We start from the raw sequence: 21,553 nt of genomic DNA, 5'->3' as shown, positions 1-21,553 counted from the left end.
ACCTCAGGTCACCTGTAAATCTTTGTACCAGTGGTCTCTGCGAACTACGCAGACGTCCACATCCCGCTTTATAAGCAGCTAGTTTTCATCAATAAACCAGCAGTACTTGTCTTCCTGCTCATTATTTTGCACCTCTCTCACAGGGTCACCAGGGTGTCCTTGATAGGAAAACCATTTTCAAAGGAGACTGTCAACATACAAGAAGCAGTCCATATTGCAGTCCTAATATGACTAATCATTTCAGAATGTAAGCCATGCTCAATCTGCTTTGAATATTCATATTCAATTCTGGACAAATATATAATTTTTTTTTGGTTTTAAGTATCATCATTTTGCAGTTCATAAATTACTGTCTCTTTTAATAAGATATAATGTTCACACTCTTACCCATAATAATTCTGTCATTCTTTCACTGTATAATATTTACATATTTTTAGTTATTAGTCGTATTTACTCATGAAATGGTTATTTGGATGGCTGTTGGTTTTATCAGGATTTAGTTTAATTGATCTGAAGGTTATCTTACGGTAAACATGAACGAAAATAAGGAAAACACTACAAAAAAAAGTAAAGTTGTACGGCTTTCAATTATTGTCTGACCAGTATTTGCTATATATTTTGGCAGTCAATGGACAGGAAACTATATTCAGTACAGCTCACATCAATAATGAGATACCTAAGATGTATCCTTGTATGCTGTGTTGCCAGGCTTTTTTTGTAAGAGTTAAAGGAGTCTGGTTTTCAGTCAGGAAGGATTTAGCACCCTAGGTTAGGCCAGAGGTAGTTACACAAGGATGTATCACTGTAAATAGCATTATAAAACTTTTGCCAAGGTAGGGGGCAGGACCTAGGGTAATAAAACCCTTCCAGCCAAGCTTAACTGAGGCATACTGTACCTATGTTATACTCAGATGCTCTGGGTATACTTTGCAGTCAGGCTTGGCATGATGCCCTAGCTTATGTTATGATGCATCACTACAAGTAACTATGATTTAAGATGATCTTGGACAGGGGAACCATGGCTCCTAATCAGATATGACCCAGCACCTAACTTTGGATTATTTTAGGTTAGGTTGGTTATGTTATGTTCCATCCCTGCATTCACTAGTTTTTGGTATGCCCCCAACAAAAAAATCCTATTTTTACCACTTTGGTCCCCTTCCCCCCATAACTATTAGATACAGGAACAAGGTTATGGTAAGTTGAGGGATCAGAGTTGCCTACAAAATATGCTATAGGGGTTAGCCAATAAAAATGGGTGAACAGTAATATTAAGCAAAGCATCAGAAAAAAAATAATTAGATACAAGCATTCTTATCTATTTCTTTTTTTACTTGTTTAACTGGTTTCCCATCGGGGTCCCCCATAAATGAGGGTACAGGTATAATGGTTGTACCACCAACAAAAATTGTACAAATGCATATAACAAAACTGTCTGAGAAGTGGTTTCACATATTTCGCATATTAATATATTTGAATAAATAACTTTGATGTGCCTACTAGCTAGCTATTACCTTGCTAATAGGCCTGACTAAACAAGGTTTTTCTCGACCATTCGATGGGACCACCCGCCAATTCTGTCTAAAAAAATATTCTCTGGTGGAAATTTGGCTATTGTCAAACCATCCAAAACTATCAAACCACCACATTCCAACGCATATTTCCATAATCACTGGCATGTACAAATTTAATGACTAAACATGGTATATCCTAAATTAGCATTTGGGCAATAGAAAAAGACTTAATAACGTTTAAGTTTGACGGCTGCACAAAGATATCATTAATGCAATACAGGCAAGATAGGCTAATCATAGAAATTTACCCAGATAATGAGAAATTAGCCATCTTTTATGTTTTACTTCAACCCCCAGGTCTGGCACAGAACAAGGTGTAACCTCCGCGAGAATATAAAGTAAAAATATAGACAACAGACGCACAATTTCTCAGATTATCTCACCAGTACTACATTATAGGCTATGCACCCTTAAATATGTTGTTCAGCCAAAAATAGTCAATAGACATGCTGCTGTCTTTTACATTTACCTAAAAAATTAATTAATTTTTTGTTTGATTTGGCCTGTCTGAAAGCTCTAAACATTTACCATTTCTCACCTTTAAGATAATATATTGTAGAGTTGAGGACACACTTATCGTTAAATTTCAAAAACAGAACCGAGAGAAAAATTTATATTATACTTAACTGACAAATTCAAGGACTCTGAAGTTCTTCCTACTGTAACTGTAGTGACACCTCTTGGTGAGTAACAAGATTTCAGCTCCTACGCTAATAAGTCCGTAATAAATATGTAGACATATGTAAACAAGATTGAAATGTATTTTACACATATGATTAATTTAAATAACGGGGTAAAACATAATACCAAATTGATTTGCCAAATTCTGAACTTAGAAAGTAATTAACAAAAACATTCAGACTTTTCAGTAACACAAATGACGGTAAGCCATTTCAAGAATCTTCATAGCATCTGCAGATTTCCCGGAAAATTCCTTTGTGAATTTTTGCCCTAGATCTAAATAAACTATTATAGATCTTGCATTTCCCTACTGTAGCACACAAGACGACTTTGTTCTAGAAGATATACTTAGGCCTAATATCCAGAGATGTCCAATCTTAGGGTACTCCCGATTCATACAAAGAATATAACCATTAAAGGTGTATAATAAAAACTTTAGAGAACTCATTATACTTACAGAGTAAGTATAAAAAATTTAAAAAAAAAAAAAAAAAAAAAGTGATAGGTACGACAGAACGAATTACTGTATTTTTATCATCAAAACATTGGAAACTAAGTCTGTTTGTTGCGATGTGTATGTAAGATTTGGCTATTAGGTACATGTTTATCACAGAGGCGAATGTACACGGAATTACAGTGGATCAGCGAGGTTAAGTGATTTCTAGACTCTCAAAGTTTGTTGCTCCAAAAACTTCGTCAACGGCGTTGAGATTATAAACCTTTTTCTCGGGCAAAGAGCGGAACTGGGCGTAGCGTTGTTCCTCCAAAGTTGCATTGAAGACGCCAATGTCAGCTGGTTTGAACCGGCTGAAATAAAATAAAATACAATTTAAAAAATCGCTATTTTATCTAAACATTTAGTCAAGCTTTATTTCAATAAGCTATACCAAGAGTTTCCTCCATTATTTTTTTATCACCTCTCTCTCAATACATATATATATATATATATATATATATATATATATATATATATATATATATATATATATATATATATATATATATATACATATATATATAATGCAATCCCTTATCCGTTCATATATATATATATTTATATATATAAGGCATCTGTATAAAAATATATTTACAATGCAATATTTCCGTTCATATAACTCTTTAGGAAGGCATCTGAGGAGAAAGAGGGATTCAATTGTTGGGGGGGGGAACAACTCTAGAGGAAGCTAGAGGAGAGAGAGAGGGGATGGGGATGTTGGGGGAGGGGGGGGAACAACGTACCTATACGGAGAGGCTGGATAAGCAATCAGGAAGAAATGGGCGGGTCCATATCGCATCCTATAAAGACCATGATGCCCTTCACGGGATTCTATCGAGAACGTACCAAGGCACTGTAATGAGATGTAACATAATCAAACGATCAGAACAATAACAATAATAAACCGGTTAAATTGGACTCGTCAACGATATTGAAAGATATATATTGAAAAGTTCTGACCGAAAAAATAATTTGAAAAAAGAAAGCATTCTCATTATTCTAGCCACACAGGCCTACCTCAGCCAGTGTTTTCCACTGAATATTTATTCTGAACAAGGTGATATCTACGTCTGTGTAAAAGAAGAGAACCAACACTTCTTGTCCTTCTGTCGGTATCAGGTGGAAGAAGTCATCTGTACAAGGGCTTATCTCTTCGGCGTTGATGAAGTAGGCTTTATCCAACATCGATTCTAGATAGGCCTCATATGTTTCATTCTTAAGGCTAGAAAATAAAGTATTAAAAGTCATTATCATTTACTTAGCTATTGGGTCTGAGGTTTCAAATATCAATTTACTCAAAGCTTACCTTAAATTTTAACCAAACCTAAAAAATATAAAACCAATATGTCAACTGAAAGGATAAAAGTAATTGGGCCATAAAGTTTACCTTAGTTACCCCTAGGAACAATCTTTGATATTCTCTATTATGGTTATAATAATGCCTTCAAAGAAATCTCATTATTAGAGGGTACCTAGAGAAAATACCGTGTGAGGTTCAAGAAATGTCAGAAGTGAAAGACTGATCCTTTATTATTGTTGCTGTTTCAGATTTAGCTGGCCTTGTGCCAGCACAGGCTCTTGCTCATAGAACAGCCCGTAGGCCTTTATTATTCTCGACAGATGTTTATAATGCGGAAAGCGGACGGAAAGGTAGCGGGCGACCTGAGGCCCCCGCTGCGTCCATACAAAAACTGTTTGTTAACAGGCATAAGAAGACATATATAATGCGTTACAGAACATGTAAAGGCATATATATATATATATATATATATATATATATATATATATATATATATATATATATATATATATATATATATATATACGGAAAGTTCCAGGAAAAATTGTTGAATGATGTATTTACAATACTTGGTAAACAATTATCAATGATCCATATAGACTTGTTACCTCAGTCAAAGAACATCTGCTTCAATAACTAACCCATGGAAAATAAAAATTTTGAGATGAGTGCTAACATCAAGTTCTACCAAGGATTGGAAACCAGGAAAAATTATTGAAGCTTTGCAACAAATTTATGGAGATTCTTCTCCATCTAAATCATGATTGGATAAAGAGATTTAAGGATGGTCAGGAGGACCTCAAAGACAACCCAAGAGAGGAAGACCATCGACTGCAAAAAATGAAAATAATTGTGAGTGGATGAAGATCGTCGGATTACTATCGATATGATAGCTAATGAAACTGGGATCTCCCATGGTTCCGCATTTTCAATTTTAAATGAAAATCTTGGTTTGAGTAAACTTTCAGCACGTTGGGTCCCAAAGCGTTGCGCGACCAACTGCATCAAAAGAGCTGAACTTTCTCTTGCAGTTTTAACGAAGATTGAATCAAATGAATCAGAACGGATTGTTACTGGAGATGAAACTTGATCCATCAATATGACCCAGAAAGTAAAAATTCAATCAAAGCAATGGTTAGGCCTACCAAGAGGTTCAGCTGCACCAGTGAAGTTCAAAGTGGCGAGATCTGCCCAGAAGGTTATGGCAACAGTGTTTTGGGACTCCAAAGGAGTGATTTTGATTGATTTCCTTGAAGGACAAAAAACAATCACCGGGAACTACTACAAAGGTGTTTTGCAAAACTGAAGACTGCATTACTAAAAACGTCGAGGAAAGCTGCACCGCAGAATTTTGTTCCATCATGATAACGCTCCAGCACATTCATCAAGGGTTGCAAGACCTGCGGAAATTTAGGTGAAACTTCCACATCCTCCTTATAGTCCTGATCTTGCTCCTTCAGATTTTTTCCTGTTCCCAAAACTCAAGGAACACTTAAGAGGAGTCCGGTTTGAATCTTTGGATGCTGCTAAACATGAAGTTTCAACATGGTTTAATAGAAAGGCCCCAAATTTCTACAAAGAAGGGTTGCAGAGGTGGAAACAGCGCCTGAAAAGTGTATAGAGTTAGATGGTAGATATGTAGAAAAATTATGTTTGAATTTCCTTAAATAAAAAGTATATTGAATTTTTCCTGGAACTTTTTGACTTACCCTCGTGTATATATATATATATATATATATATATATATATATATATATATATATATATATATATATATATATATATATATATATATATATATATATATATCGGCAGAAAGGCCGTACAATGATGCAAACAATGAGATACATAAAGAATCTGGGACGTGATTAATGTACATATGGGGAAAGAAACACAAGAATGGAGAGCATTTGACACCCTTACAAATGCTCCCCACAAGACAATAATTAGAGGAGCAATTATTAGATGAAACTACATTAATCACAGGGTCGCTGAGGTAGTTGGAGTGGACCCCTACTCCTGGAGAACTGTGGGCGTGGGGTGGAAACGACATCTAGGGTTGGCTCGATGTGTCCCCTGGGCCGTCCCAGACCTCGCTTTGTTGGGGGGGCGGGTGTGTCTGCAGGGAGGTACTGAGGGGGAACTCTGGGGCACCTGCCTGCCTCCTCGCGTACTTCGCCGTCCAACAGGAATGCCGGCTTCAGTCTGTCAATGGTGACCCAGTCTTCATGCCCGTGGATGTCACGGAGGTATGCCTTGGCAGCCTGCCTGATGACTCGGTGGGGCCCCCTGTAAGGCCAGGTTAAGGGTGGACGACGGGCATCCACCCTGACGAAGACGTAGGCGCAGGAGTCTAAGGCGGGTGGACTGTAGGTGGTGGTTCTATCGATGAAGGTCTTATGGTAGGCTGCGAACTTCTGTGCAAGTTCCCTCAACCTCGGAAGTGGGGTGTCGGCGCCGACGGCAGGAAGAATTCTCCGGGAACGGCCAGTGTCTCCCCGTAGACTTTCTCAGCAGGGGAGGCGTCGCCATTCACTCTTGGTGCAGTGCGGAGACCCAGTAGGACTCAGGGCAGCTGTTCCTTCCACCTCTCGTCGGTGCAACGTGCCATGAGGGCTGCCTTAAGAGAGCAGTGCACCCTTTCAACCATGCCATTCACTGCGGGGTTGTGGGCCGTTGTGCTGTGTAGTGTTGTACCCATCAGGCATGCCAAGGAGACCCAAAGCTCTGACAGGAAGGCTGGACCCCTGTCTGTAGTGATGCTGTCTGGCACTCCGAAACGGCTGATCCAACTGGAGAGGAGGGCCTCTGCGCATGACACTGTTGATGCCTCCTCCATGGGGGTTGCCTCGGGCCAGCGGGTGGAAGAGATCCGACGACATCGATGTGGATGTGGCAGAAGCGCCAACGAGGCTGGGGGAAGTCGCCGACCCTGGATTCTGTGTGCCGGGATGTTTTGCTTGCCTGGCATGAGATGCAGCTCCTTGCCCACTGTCGGACGTCCTTGTTGATGCCATGCCAGACAAACTTGTCAGTCATGAGGAGCACCATTGTGCAACCTGATGGATGGGAGAGACTGTGGATTATGTCGAATGCCTGCTTCCTCCTAGAGGCGGGTACTAGGGGGTGGGGACGGCCTGTGCTGGTGTCGCAGAGGAGAGCTGTGTTCGAGTTTCCTTAGGGCACGTCTACCCACTTAAGAGCCATCACTGCCGTTCTTTAGTCTGCCGTCTCTGGGTCTGCTGCTTGTTCTTTTGCCAGGTCTTCAGCTACTGGGCTCTTCCTGCCAGGGACGTAGTTGATGGTGCACCCAAATTCAGAGATGGTGGTCAGGTGTCGCTGCTGCCTTGCAGACCACGCATCTCCCGGCTTTACAAATGCATGCACCCAGAGTTTGTGATCTGTTAGGATCGTGAATTCAGTCCCTTCTAGCAGGTACTTGAAGTGTCTCACGGCCTGGTAGATAGCCAGCAGCTCCCTGTCGAAGGCGCTGTAGCGGGTCTCTGCTGGCAAAAACTTGTGGCTGAAGAAGGCCAAGGGTTGGGGGGCGCCATTCACTAGTTGCTCGAGTACTGTGCCACAGGCGGTGTTGCTGGCATCCGTTGTCAGTCTGAGGGCGGCTGCGGGGTTGTGGTGAGTCAAGGCAGTGGCATTGGCAAGGGCTGTCTTTGTTTCTATGAGTGCCTGCTGCTGCGGAGCCTCCCAGGTCAGTGTTTTTGGCTTGCCCTTCAGGATTGATGTCAGGTGGTACATAGTACGAGCAACTTCTGGGATGAAAAGTCGGTAGTAGTTTATCATCCCGAGAAACTCCTGAAGGGCCTTGGTGGTTTGTGGTTTTGGGAAATTCTCTATAGCTTTTATTTTAGAGGCCGTGGGGGGCACTCCTACTGGGGAAGTCTCTTGCCCAAGTAAGTCTACTTTCTCTGTTCTGAAAATACATTTGTCAAACCTGATGATCAGTCTGCTGTCCTATAGACGTTTCAGGACAGCGTGGACATGGCAAAGGTGTTCCTCTGGGGACCTGGAGAAGATGAGAATGTCGTTGACATAGCAGATGCAGAAAGGCAGTTCCCCCAAGATGGTGTCCATCAGGTGCTGGAATGTGGCACCTGCGTTCCTGAGACGAAGGTGGAATAGGAGAATGTACTGTATAAGTCCCAAAGGGGGGTGATGATGGCAGTCTTTGGGATGTCATTGGGATATACAGCGACTTGGAAGTATGACTTCAGCAGGTTCATCTTGGAGAAAATCTTCGCGTAGTGGAGGGTGTCCATCAGGTCTTGCATGTTACGGAGGGGATAGTGGTCTTGTGTTTTCAGTAAATTCAAGCGCTGATAGTCCACGCAGGGCCTCCATGAACCATCAGACTTCTTAACCATGAGGAGGGGAGACGCCCATGGGCTTGATGCTTTTTTACAGATGCCCATCTGTTCCATCTCTGAGGAGGCCCATTTGGCATCTTGTAACTTTTGGAGAGCCAGTTGTCGGAACCTGGCATGGGTCATTGGGCCCGCCGTGGTGATATGATGGAAGATGCCATGCTTTGCTGAAGCCCCTGGTGACTGGTGTAGCTCTGGTTTGAATACGTCTGGGAACTCGTGTAGGAGGGACGTGTAGCTGTTGGGGGCTGTGGAGCAGATGGCGGGCATTCCAGGTCCGGTGGAGAGCTGACGGGAGTGGCAGGTTCCTGTGTCGAGGAGGCACTATCTTCCGACATCGACCAGAAGTCTGTGGTGCCCTAGGAAGTCTGCGCCCAGCAGGGGGAACTTGACCTCCATGATGACGAAGGGCCAGTGGTATCTGCGGCCCAGAATTGAGATAGTCCAGGTCGTCGTGCCATATGTGCGGATGGGAGTTCCGTATGCTGCTATGAGGACGGGTGTTGAGTCAGGTATCTTTTCTAAATCTTCCTCAGATAGCGGGAAGACCGACTGCATTGCTCCCGTATCTACCAGCAGGCGCCGTTTCGAAATTTCGTCTCTGATGAAGAAGCCTGCTGGTCAGGGGAAGTTGGATTTCGTGGCCACCGCTGTTACTTGTGGCCACTTTTGTCGTTTTTTGTAAAGGAACAGGGATGTCTGCAGTTCTTGGTGTTGTGCCGAATTTTCTATGGAAGAAAGCACGATGCTGGGTTTGATCATGTCCTGTGTTCCCTGAATGGTGTCTTCTTCCTGTAAACAGCGTTGATGTCTCCTTCACTGTCGTTGTTGTCCTCTGTCAGGCTGCAGGCTTCCAGGGCGGCGGCTGCAAGGGTGGTGGCATGTTTCAAGGCCTTGGTGGCCTCGTGTATTTTCTGGGCGACGTCAACTAAGGTGTCCATGTCGAGGGCGTCTGTGTCTTTTATCTGGCCCCTAACTTCCTGCATGAGGTGCTGAAGGAAGATTGCTCTCATTAAGTCTACCTTCCTCTTCCTCCCGTTTTCATAGTGGCCTGGCAGTGTTACCAACCCCTGTAGTTCATCCCAGGCTTCCCTGGGTGATGCTCCTCCAAAGGGCTGGGATAATAGGTCGAATGCGCGCTGTGTTTGCTCAGTCACGGGCATGGAGTAAGTTTGGATGAGTTTATCCTTCAAGGCTGTGTATGTGACCTTGTCCGGCTGCGTGTCAAGCCAGGGGAAGATTCTGTTGAACACCTCTTCTAGGAGCGCCGTCATGGTGACGTCGGATTTGATAGCATTGTCTGAGATGCGCGCCATGCGAAAGTGCGCATCTGTGCGCAGGAACCATGATGCTGTGTTCTGCTGTGAAAACAGGGGATGTCTGACTGCGTCTGGCTTTGTTGGTGAGAGGGGAGTACAGACAATGCTCGTGGGTTTGCACTGAAGTTCAGCTTCTGACATCTTTACTACTCACGCACCAAAACGCAGGAAAATGCACTGTATTGAGTCCGTTAATGGTGCTCATTGTTCGAGTGGTCGAACGAAGTGCCAAAACATGCCCTTTTTGGGTACGCTGTATTTAGTATATTAATGGCATGGTTTCCACCAGGGAGGTGGCTATCAGAGGCCTAAACTTTGACGTCTTAATTAATCCGCTAAAGGCTCTCTGACGGTAGGCTGCGGCCGTTTTTAGTCCGTTAATAGCTGGGCCAAAACCGTGCTACCTGTCACTCCGGGGTCACCAGTGTGAGGTTCAAGAAATGTCAGAAGTGAAAGACTGATCCTTTATTATTCTTGGCAGGTGTTTATAATGCGGAAAGCAGATGGAAAGGTAGTGGGCGACCTGAGGGCCCCCGCTGCGTCCACACAGAAATTGTGTTTGTTAACAGGCATAAAAAGACATATATAATGCGTTACAGAACATGTAAAAGGCAGATATATATATATATATATATATAAATTTCTGACTCACGTCAGGATAGTCTCTCAGGTGGAAAGCAAGGGTTAACCACTGGGCCATACAAGTCGAACCTGAGGGACCCAATGACCCAATAGACAACATTTCATTCGTCCACACAGAAATTGTGTTTGTTAACAGGCATAAAAGACATATATAATGCGTTACAGAACATGTAAAAGGCAGAGATATATATATATATGATTGTGTGTTGATGATTTCTATATATATATATATATATATATATATATATATATATATATATATATATATATATATACGAGTATATATATATCGGAAAAGGCCGTACAATGATGCATACTATGAGATACATAAAGAATCTGAAATAATAACAAGTAACATATGAGTGATTAATCTACATGTGAGGAAAGAAACACAAGAATGGAGAGGCGATTTGACGCCCTTACAACCGAAGAAAGGATCATGGCAGAGCTCACACAAAAAGATGAACAGAAACTAATAAGGAAATATGGAAAACTTACTCTGACACATTTTTTACTACTGCAGTCGAATCCTCATTCAGGTTCTTTCTGGAGTAGAACCTTCTGGCATCCCACTGGGATATGTGGGCGCCTCCAAATGTGAAATGCTGGGACCGAGATACCTGTCGACAAGTTATATACTAGTTTTTATATTGATAACCCTTATACAGATGGATAAATAGAGAATGGAAGTATTTTATGACTTTTTTTTTTTAACTTCTAGCGTCAGCAAGGTTATGGCCAAAAGGACAACAATCATTGCATCACAAACAGAGCAAAATGGGGTTATTTTAGTTTCCATGATGATTTCATTGCTCACTGAATACACGCTGTGTATGTGTAAGTATTTTACAATGCCCTGTCCCTCATTATCATATCTCACCAATCTTATCTTTTCTACTTTTTTATTTTTCATTAATATATCAGCATTATGCTCTTTTATAAAAATCTCCGATACGATCGTTTTTCCATATAGGCCTATCATTTCACTGCCACTTGGGTAGGACTGCATTATACACCGAACTTAGTTATACGCCATCAAACGCGAGATAATTGAGTCTGTTTACAGGTTTGTCTACAAGTACATTAAAAACAGGCATGTGTTTAAAGTCAAGGCTCTGACACATGAAAATTGTACTAAAATTATCAGATGCTCTACATTTCGGCTTCCTACAGTTACAGTGATAAAATCTATTATTAGAATTTTTACTTTTTTTGCACTATCGTCCAAAAATCTGGGTCTTTACTTGAAACTAGTTTAACAAAAATCTTCCTCTTTTTAGCAAGAATAGGTACATGAGTAATAGAATACGTATTATACCAAATCATTAAGCAAAGGTGTAGTATCAGCCAAAAAGAAATGGTTAAAGAGTGTAATTTCACAAAATCTTATTTTCACGGAAAAGTATGCAGTTTCGTGCATAACTTAGTAAAAAAAATATATTTATTTTACTCTAAAAATACTGGAATGTATAGCTAATCTGTAGATAAGAGATGACGAAGAAAATATTCGGGAAAGGGGAATATTATTTAAGAGATACGAAGGTTAGAAAGTCAGCAGAACCTGTTCGACGTAAACTGGCCTGGACTCTTTAGGCCTACTTTCGATTTCACCGTTTCTCAGTTTAACAAATATTACAAACAAATTTTATAATGCAAAATAAAACTGCATCCTCAGCTGGCTTTACGAGCTTAAGTTCATGAGAACACAAGCATTATTTTGTGCTTACATCTCCTCAGTCTAATAATTTTTTTTCTATTAATTTCATGAACAATTCATAATAAAATCATTAGTACTATTCGTTGCCTGAGACAAATACATCGTAGTACATTAGAAAAGACAACAGTAACGTAGCTACTATCTGACACTATCACAAAATAAAAAGAAAATGTAACACATTTCCTGTGATATTTGAACACACGAAAACTGGCTAATAAATTTTGTAAACGAGTTTTAATGCACGATATTCGGTTGGTATGAACCATCTTTTTTAAACGTTCATATATAGGGTAGGGATATCTTTAACTCTACGTATATGGTGCTGTGTAGTTCCTTTACAGACTTATTTTCCCCTCAAGCATGAATTCATTTTTTAGACGATGCTTTATTTGTCAAGGGGAAACAATACTGTAGAACTTAAATGTGTATCTCCTCCTATCTTGTCTAGAGGTACTGCAGCAACCCAATACTGAATATATTACCATGAAAAAAGATACAACTTGCAATATATTGCGAACCCGGAAATGCCACTGTAATCAAACACTGTAGGTCTCAAATACGAAATTATGATAGATAAAACCTATCTTTATTCTTTTCCTGTCCTTGATAGGGCTATCTCGGCAAGTTACTAGAAAGATTGTAAGAGACCGTCGCACCCAAGGTGGAAGAAGAACGGGTGGAATCACGCGCAGCTCGAGACGAGTAAGTGACGTCAAACGGAGCCCAGGACTACTCACGGTCAAATATTACTGCAATGCATTTCTAGCCATAGGGCACTATTGCATTGTTTTGTAGTTCAATTAGTTCATTATTTAGTAGTTATGATATGATAAAATTATATTTCCCTTTACAGAAGAAAATTTATTGTCATATAGCCTACTGTAAATGAAATACGACCAGGATAAAATAATATATTACTTGAGTAAGAATAAGAAGAGAGAGAGAGAGAGAGAGAGAGAGAGAGAGAGAGAGAGAGAGAGAGAGAGAGAGAGAGAATTCTGTCGTGAGTTTTACTTAACCTAATAAAGACCTAGGCCTATATCGATATATAATTTTATATATGCCTACTGAAAATCATGAAGGGTTTTGGCCATAATATTAGGCCTACTTACTATAGTTAATTCACTTTAGCTAGATATATCTGCCTGAAGGGCCCCCCTCAAATGACCCCTATAATTGTCTACAAAAAAAAAAGTTTTCTTTAGCAGCCAAGTTCAGGGAGGCCTTTTAAGCAAGCTCTTCAGGAGGAGGAACCTAGCTTAAGTAATGTACTATTAACCCACGAATTGACATAAATATATATATATATATATATATATATATATATATATATATATATATATAGAGAGAGAGAGAGAGAGAGAGAGAGAGAGAGAGAGAGAGAGAGAGAGAGAGAGAGAGAGAGAGAGTCATAAATTTTCCTTGTCCCATAAAAAAATCTAGGCTAGACCTATGCGCCTATATGCTGTAAGCCTAGGTATTTTAGTTTATAGCAATGAGCCTAATAGCAACAAAGAGTTAACAAACAATATGAGAGAGTTGATAATAGGCTTAAGCAAAATCACTTTCATGAAAATTATATCAATCATCCAGCAAAAGTGTTGCATAGATATAGGCTTATAAAATAAAATAATTATACAAAAGGGAGGCATACAGAGATCTGAATTGTAAGCTTTATAAACATGCCTCATAAATAGATTGATCAAAATTTTTGTATTCAAAATCAGCTGGTAATAAACCAAACCATTTTCATTTGAGAAATATTGAATTGGGTCTCTTTCTCTCTCTCTCTCTCTCTCTCTCTCTCTCTCTCTCTCTCTCTCTCTCTCTCTCTCTTACATAATTTCCATTCCAAAATAGGCTAAGCCAACTAAAATACTCTTCTATTGATATAGAAAATAAACAATATTTACCTGGAGTTATATCCTTTCTTGAGTAGGCACAGCAGTATCTTTCAATTTGTGTGCATTTTTAGGATAATCTAAAAGTATGTCTATGGTTTTCTCCAGTATCAGCAGGGACAAAATGAATGGAGCATATTCTTGCATTCTTCACGTTGAAATCATCTTTCCTTTTCCACAGATTAACCCAAGTTTTGCAAAATAAAATGCCTTTTTCTTGGCGATGGCGATCATGATTATTGCAACCAAACACAGCACATACCACCATCTTTGTTGTCTCTTATCAGTTGATTGAAATGTTAAAAGATCGACGAATTCCCTCCAAAACAGTGTGAGTCAATGAGCCTCTTGCCATTTACTCAGCTGGGTTCCAAGTGACGTCACTGCGCGGGAAAACGCAAAATTCGTTCTCTCACGAACTCGCCTTACTCTTCTTCCACCTTGGTCCCACCGACGCCATCTCTTCCAAACACACGTATGTGTTCGTGTGTTCGTCATCCATCGGAGGGGACAAGACAGAACAAGACCATCTCGTTTTCTTTCTCTGACGGAACGCAACTTCTACCATACAATATTTCCGTCTGTTTCTCCCTAAGCATTCTTCTTCTTCTTCTTTTAACGTGCTTTTTTCCCATTTTTGTATGGGGTAAGCACGATGCCTTCTTTTGAAGGACTTTTGATTTGGCTCTGGGGTAGACCGTAGTCTCGATCGGCTGCCCTGCCTGACATCGCTTAGACCCCAGTAGCGTATGTTGCATGTATCATACCAGACCCAACGCCCTTTCTCCCAGCAGCAAGAAGTTGTTGCGCGGGTAGGTCGAGAGTTCGAGACGTGTGAGATGTTTGTTATGTTTTTAGAAGATGTTGTAGTGGCTTTGTTTTGTGTGTGTATTTAGTCTGTAACACCCATTTGCTTTTTAAGCAAACCTATCCGTTGATTACATACATAATCCCGGGGTGTCTACACGGATAGCACAGTGTCCGCCTCTATGATCAGTCGGCTGCGGATTTGAACCCGCGCCACAGACCTCTACGAAGTCCGAAGCTGCTGCTGTAACCGACTGTGCCATCGAGGCTCCTGTTTCTCCCTAAGCATTGTTGTCTTGATTTATGTACAACCACCACTACTTGCATTGCTATGCAAGCATTCTAATCATGTACTCATAATGTTCCACCGAATCTTCTGTATCAAACTGTATGTATGTTTCTGTTTATGAAGACGCCAAACGTCTCGCCATTTCACATATATTATGCTACTGCATTGTATTCATTAATCTGTCTCGAATCTTATGCAATTGGCCATATGTAGAATTTACTGGCCTTTCCATGATATATGTTTCATCACTGTACTTTTATTATGTCTCTCAATATCGCCATCACAGATGTCTGAAACATTACCTCTGTTTGCTCTGTCTGTGTGTGGATGCTACTTTTCGGCCCGCACACGCCAATAACATCTTCGAAGATTCTGTACATCCCCCCCCCCTAACAACCAAAATCACTTTCATGCACCATAATAAAGTTTTCATCAAACCTACCCATCTCACAGACTCATCATCAACATAGAGTTACGGGCTGCTCTAGGAGCAAGAGCCCGTGCTGGCACAAGGCCAGCTAAATCTGAAACAACAACATGTACATTCATTCAGTAAGGACCACCAATAAACCAGTCAACACCCAGCCAGTAGTCACTCAATTCCGTCCTTACAAGATAAAGCCAAATACTGTATTTAAATTTTCATTAACTTCTGCTGTTAAGATCACGATTTACACCGTTAATTATTGTGAAAGGAGTTTCTTGGCGTTCATAAAAAAGGTTGAGTCAAAGCCAACATTACCTCAGGTATGACGCATTCTCGCCCTCGACGGATGTGATAATACGTCACGACGTCCCAGTCAAACTCAGTTTGTATTCCAGACATCACTTCTACCATCTCCTCTGCAAAGCTGCGTTGGACCTGAGAGAGAGAGAATATTCATTGTCTTTGCAAGGAGATATAAACAAAAACAAAACAATAAAAAAGTTGTCCACGTTAGGAGCTAAGTTTGCTCATAGTCAGTAAATTTTTGGTGAAATTTCAGTATGTAAGTAAATTAGTGCAGAAATTAGACTTGAGTATCTGAAGCAAATATTTCTCATGCCGAAAGTTAGAACGAATTTACGTAGTTTCATCATACAAAAAAAGAAAAAAAAATCTTCGGTCGTTCACACTAGGCTGTCTGAAAAAACAGATTATGCTTTGATATACAATACTGAATTGCGTAAATATTAATGCTTTGTAGAGCAAAGGAAATTTCTAAAAATATTTAGCCTTATCAGTCAACGTTCGTGTCTCCATGTGTTCGGTAGAAAATATATCGGAAATGTTGCGTTCATTATAAACTGCCGTTCTGTACACATATATATGATTGACGTTACTTATCCATATTTACAAATATTACTAAATATATATTAATACCATTTTACATACTAAAAACTTATTTCTTAGAGATCTCTCGTTCAACTCACCATCCATCCGTAATTCGGGTAGCTCTCGGCGCGTAGAACGGCCCCAGCGTCGTATGACGTATGTGGATACGATAGGTCGTTGTGAGCCGAGACACAATACAAAGTCGCGTCCTCCCTTAGCAGTTTTGCCGAACGATTCAAGAATCTGCAATTGAAAAATTATTTTTCGTTAAATTCGTAGTAATCGTAGGCGTGCGTCTATTTCGTTTAGAATATGATAAACATGTGTTCGAATTAACAGCATATGCGAAATATCCTAAAAAAGATCATTTATTTATTTGATAGCGTACCTAATAGGTAATTTAATAAAGAAAATTACAAGAATGGGATCAGACTTCTGTTTAAAGTATGCGGTTACCTGTCATTAAGTTTCTAATATAACTTTCAAACCACTAATTCGTTGGTGTTACCTAAGGTATTCATTTAGGTGACTAAAGAAGTCTATTCCGTTGAGTAACTTGGTACTTGGAATAATAACTTTGCTTGAATCATTACGATAGTTTTTCTTGTTCGAACGAAACAAGAAAAGAACGACAATATAAATTAAAAAATAAGAAGGATAACTGAGAGGCAAAGACGAGAGCCATGAAACGAATCAAAGACAAGACAGGAAAAGCACATACACACAATCTCTTACTCACACAAAGAAGTCAGGAGACACCCTGACGTCCTCCTCCAAGAATATGACGTAATCGGCATCGAGGTGTCTATGCAGAGTGTCGTTGAGGGCAAAGACGATCTGTCTCGCGATGTGAGTCGACACCAGATCGTGGGACCTGTTAGTCACAGTTAAGGACACGTCCGCCAAACGCAGGAATTCCTCCAGCTCAACATGGTGGGTTTGTGTATACACTCTCAGCCGAGACTTGTTGAAACCCTCCGCAGATGCTAGCGATTTGAGGCTCCTATAATGAGAAAGGAAATATTCATGTATCTGGGTATCGGTAGACTATTGTTGGGGGTCACAATCACAGTGGTAAAGGGCATGGCCGTAGCAATTTCTTCTTGAGACTTGCTGAGAATTCGAAGTTTAAGATCTCTAGACCTATTTTCATTCAAACGGAAAAGAATGCAGCCCAGTGATATATATATATATATATATATATATATATATATATATATATATATATATATATATATATATATATATATATATATATATATATATCAGGAACTCTTTGATATTTTGCTCTTAAGAAATTGCTTTCAATATTAATAAAGTTTAAAAAACCAGTTTTAAGGTTAAATTTAAGTTTTTGTGAAGGGTTTGTTTTTAGCCTTCAGCTGTTTTTGGAAGTGCTGTTTCTCCTCCTCCCCCAGGTGTTTAAGTGATAGTGCTATTTTTGACGCTCTTTATATTTTTATTTTTGGGCAAGAGGAGGGTGTGTATCTTGGGGAGTTCATAACCATTTGTTGCCATGGAGACGTTTCTTTAAAAACTTGCAGAAAATTTCTCCAAGGACCAACATTATTTTTCCTCTGATTAGTGGATCAAAATTTTGTTCCGCTTCCTGACAAAGTCTCCTGGAACTCCAGCAGCTGCACTGTTTTCCAAACCCGTGAGGGTGGCCAGTAGGGTGGATATCACCAGGTAATGTGCCGTTTATTGTTTGTCCTGGATATTTTGTGGACAATTGCTACAACACTAAATGTGTTCATGAGGATTACAGCAGGACACCTATTGGCCCTCATCTTCGGGTGATTTCAGCCCGTGTTTTCCTCGTTCGTAACCACCTGAACTCTGAAATTTTTACAACTATTTCAGGTGTAATTTATATTATTTTGTATTGTTTTTTTAAGTGTTCTATAACCGTTGCGTTTGTTTGTCTTTTGTAAGTTTGTTTGGAGATTGCTTTCCCAACTTAATAACTATCTTTGTGTTTAGCTTTATAAAGTTAGGTAGGAATTTAAGGTTTTATTTCTTGTTTTATCTTAAAATTGACAGAATAAAATTTTGATTATCTTTGCTATAGGGAATTAGTATTTAGCAGTATTATGAACAGTATCATTAACCTAAAAATTGTTTGTACTTTTGTTGAAATCTAAGGAAAATTTGTTGTGTTCATAAATATTGTTAAGTTTTTTTCGTTTTTCATTCCTGGTTGATATTTCTGTCTGTGTCTGAAAACGTCTACTCCAGAGCCCATGTCTTTTCTGTATTGAGCCTGGAAGTTAGGGTCTCAGCTAAAGAGCCGTAACAATATATATATATATTCTCTTCGAGAAGAGTAAACATTAAAAAACCATCCAAGTTATGCAAACAGCTAATTCAACTTCGTCATAACATTCCATGGATTTCTTTAAAAATGCAGAAAACTTATTTGGTACAAAATCCTTTCAAACAACAGGAGGTTTTTCCAAACTAATAATAATTTACAAGTAAATTTATTGGACGGAATATTGTACTATTTCCCCAGTGTTCTAACCACCTGAACGCTACATTTTCATTACGGACCTATAAAGAACCTCCTTATCAGACCATCACCACAATCTTATCAGCATTTTCTCTTTGCATAGAGTGACATTAACCAACCGCTAAGGAGATATTCGAGCTTTTAGCATATAACAAGTAAACCTCAACGAGGGAAAAAGAATCACCACCACAGCATTTTCGATGACGCCTGAGCTCCCTAAAAAAAAAAAAAAAAAGACAAAGTATTATGGCAAGTCTAAATGATGAATCTGTAATGATCGAAGTTACGAGGGAACAAAAGAAATCAATCACCCTGATTCTAATAACTTAAAGCTTGCAAAAAAGAGAGACGAATAATTATGGAATGTCCGAAATATAAATCTGTAATGACTGAATTTACGTGGGAATAAAAGGAATAATTATCCCAACTCTAAAAACTTGAAGCATGCAAAAAGAGACAAATAATTGTGATAAGTCTAAAAGATAAACCTGTAATGATTGAAGCTGAGAGGGAATAGAATAGAGGGAAGTCAATTAGCCCAATTCTAATCAATGCAGCAATAAAAGTAGACGAATAATTATGGTAAATCTAAAAGATTAATCTGTAATGATTGAAATTACAAGGGAATAAAAGAATTCGATTATCCTGATTTTAACAATCTTGCAAGAAAAAATGAGTTGTTGTGCTAAATCTAAAAGGCAAATCAGTAATGATTCTCACACGAATGATGAATCAAACATGGAAAAAACCACCTTTTGCTCGGTCGTATTAAAGACGTACGGCTTCTGGCAGTCGCAGAGGTCGCCACACCGTTCGTACCGGGAACAGAAAACTCTTCTATTTTCCCAGTGGGGGGTATGGGGCCACTCAGGGCAGAACTCTGCAAGGGATATTAGTAAAAAAATAAAGGTGGAAGATATGGGTGACGTAGGGAGGACCTGACGTGGGCCAGAAAGAGGACGAGCTGAATGCGCAACCGTTAAAAAAAATATATGATCATATATACGTTAACATAAAAACAAAGAAGGTAACAGAAACATAGGCCAATATTTTAAGTCATTGTCGCAGAGAACGACAAATATCACGTGACTCATTTTCTGAAGCCTGGAGTGAAAAGACAATACAACCTCTGCCCTGCAAGCCATTTTTTTTCAGTGCTTTTACCTGTCTTTGGTGTAAGCTCGACCTGGAAATGGAGCAGGTGCCTTGGAGCCATGTCCCGGGCGGTAGGAAATGTCACGCCCTCCGCCACCGTATATCCCCCTTTCACCCAAACCCAGGTCCACGTCATTCCTGGTCCCAGGAATTCTATAGCGATAGATCCCATCTTTTGCAAGAAAACGCGAGTTTCGTTCGGGATTTCGAACGGTAAATCCTTCTGGAAAATGGAATGAATTAAGGATTAAGTTAACTGATGTTTTTGAGTTTAGCCAAACAAATAAATAAATAAAACAAGGGCACAGGAGACGTCCTAATGATTTGCTATTGTGATTATTAATAAAATAAACATTAGCTTAAACCCAATAACTGCATACTGCTGAGCAGAAACTCACTCTAAGCATGCACACGACGAGTCGGCCAGGCTGCAAACTGTCGAGAAAGTGGTGTAGATGCCTCAGGTCAGCCCAGGGCTGAAGGTGAAACGCATCGCCCAAGGGGTATCCTGAAAACTGGAAATACATCAGCAAATGTGCGTATAGGCCTATGACAAATGTGCATATAGGGTTAAGTCACCGGTCCACTTTTCATCCTCCGCGTGCGCGCACACACACACACACACACACACACTCTCTCTCTCTCTTTCTCTCTCTCTCTTTCGTGCATACGAAGAGAAAAACTAGTACCTGGTTGATGACAACGGCGTAAAATCCTACGTTGAATCTTTCGCCATCTTCGTTTTGTGGGTAGCGAGCATCAACTTCGAAATCCTGCAAAATATATAAGCCTATGTAGAGAGAAAGCGTTAATCAAGAACATAATCACGACAGCCTTCTGCGTATTATACCTTTACGCTGCAAGGATAATATTTATTATTAAATCCCGAACTCCTGCGAATTACGGAGCCGCGTCTCACCGTGAAATTTGATATGATTCGGGCCGACAGTTTTCAGATTTCGTGATCACATGTAGCAGCAATGGAGGGCGCATGGTCGGGGGGACGTCCTGGGACCGAGTTGCATCTGCAAAGGCCAGTTTGGTTTTGGTCAAGAGAATAAGTGATTACAGAAGAGGACATTTATTAATAAATGATATATATTGTAAGTAATTTTACGTATGAAGAAATACTCGTATATGAACATGAATTATGATTTAACTTAATATATAACTCCTATACACAGTCACAGTATATATGTATACATATATATACTGTGTGTATATATATATATATATATATATATATATATATATATATATATATATATATATGGTGGAGAGTTCAAATCACGTTTGCTAGGCCCGTGGACTGATCCATGCCTACCGCTAGCAGTCCACCCAGCTGTAACTGGGTGGGGTTAAGAATAAAGGCAAAGGTCTTGCAAACTCATCCCTCAAAGCACTTACCATACAGAAAATAGGGTGTATGATTAGTCATCCGGTTCTCATTAAGGTAAAGTTGCTAT

The 21,553-nt window shown here is 39.8% G+C and overlaps 1 protein-coding gene across 2 annotated transcripts in view; it reads right to left on the bottom strand.

Moving 5' to 3' along the window:
• Positions 1 to 2,142: 2,142 nt before the first annotated feature.
• Positions 2,143 to 21,553, bottom strand: part of LOC136838688 (protein O-linked-mannose beta-1,2-N-acetylglucosaminyltransferase 1-like) — a 31,093-nt gene continuing 11,682 nt past the window's right edge. Inside the window, exons 5-17 of one of the 2 annotated variants that reach the window (XM_067104092.1) lie at positions 21,007 to 21,112; positions 20,777 to 20,860; positions 20,486 to 20,595; positions 20,097 to 20,310; positions 19,685 to 19,812; positions 19,100 to 19,144; positions 17,160 to 17,452; positions 16,519 to 16,663; positions 15,848 to 15,967; positions 10,890 to 11,011; positions 3,769 to 3,973; positions 3,495 to 3,604; positions 2,143 to 3,062 (exon numbers count right to left, since the gene is read on the bottom strand). In XM_067104092.1, the coding sequence (XP_066960193.1) occupies positions 2,906 to 3,062; positions 3,495 to 3,604; positions 3,769 to 3,973; positions 10,890 to 11,011; positions 15,848 to 15,967; positions 16,519 to 16,663; positions 17,160 to 17,452; positions 19,100 to 19,144; positions 19,685 to 19,812; positions 20,097 to 20,310; positions 20,486 to 20,494 (1,548 nt within the window). In that variant the 5' untranslated portion in view covers positions 20,495 to 20,595; positions 20,777 to 20,860; positions 21,007 to 21,112 and the 3' untranslated portion in view covers positions 2,143 to 2,905. Of the gene's footprint in view, positions 3,063 to 3,494; positions 3,605 to 3,768; positions 3,974 to 10,889; positions 11,012 to 15,847; positions 15,968 to 16,518; positions 16,664 to 17,159; positions 17,453 to 19,099; positions 19,145 to 19,684; positions 19,813 to 20,096; positions 20,311 to 20,485; positions 20,603 to 20,776; positions 20,861 to 21,006; positions 21,113 to 21,553 lie in introns of both variants that reach the window. The other variant, XM_067104091.1, reaches the window with a different exon arrangement.

Source organism: Macrobrachium rosenbergii, chromosome 5 (genome assembly GCF_040412425.1).
Source record: "Macrobrachium rosenbergii isolate ZJJX-2024 chromosome 5, ASM4041242v1, whole genome shotgun sequence".
NCBI lineage: Eukaryota > Metazoa > Arthropoda > Malacostraca > Decapoda > Palaemonidae > Macrobrachium > Macrobrachium rosenbergii.
The sequence above is the reverse complement of the archived record's forward strand: the minus strand, read 5'-3'. Positions and strand labels throughout refer to the sequence as shown.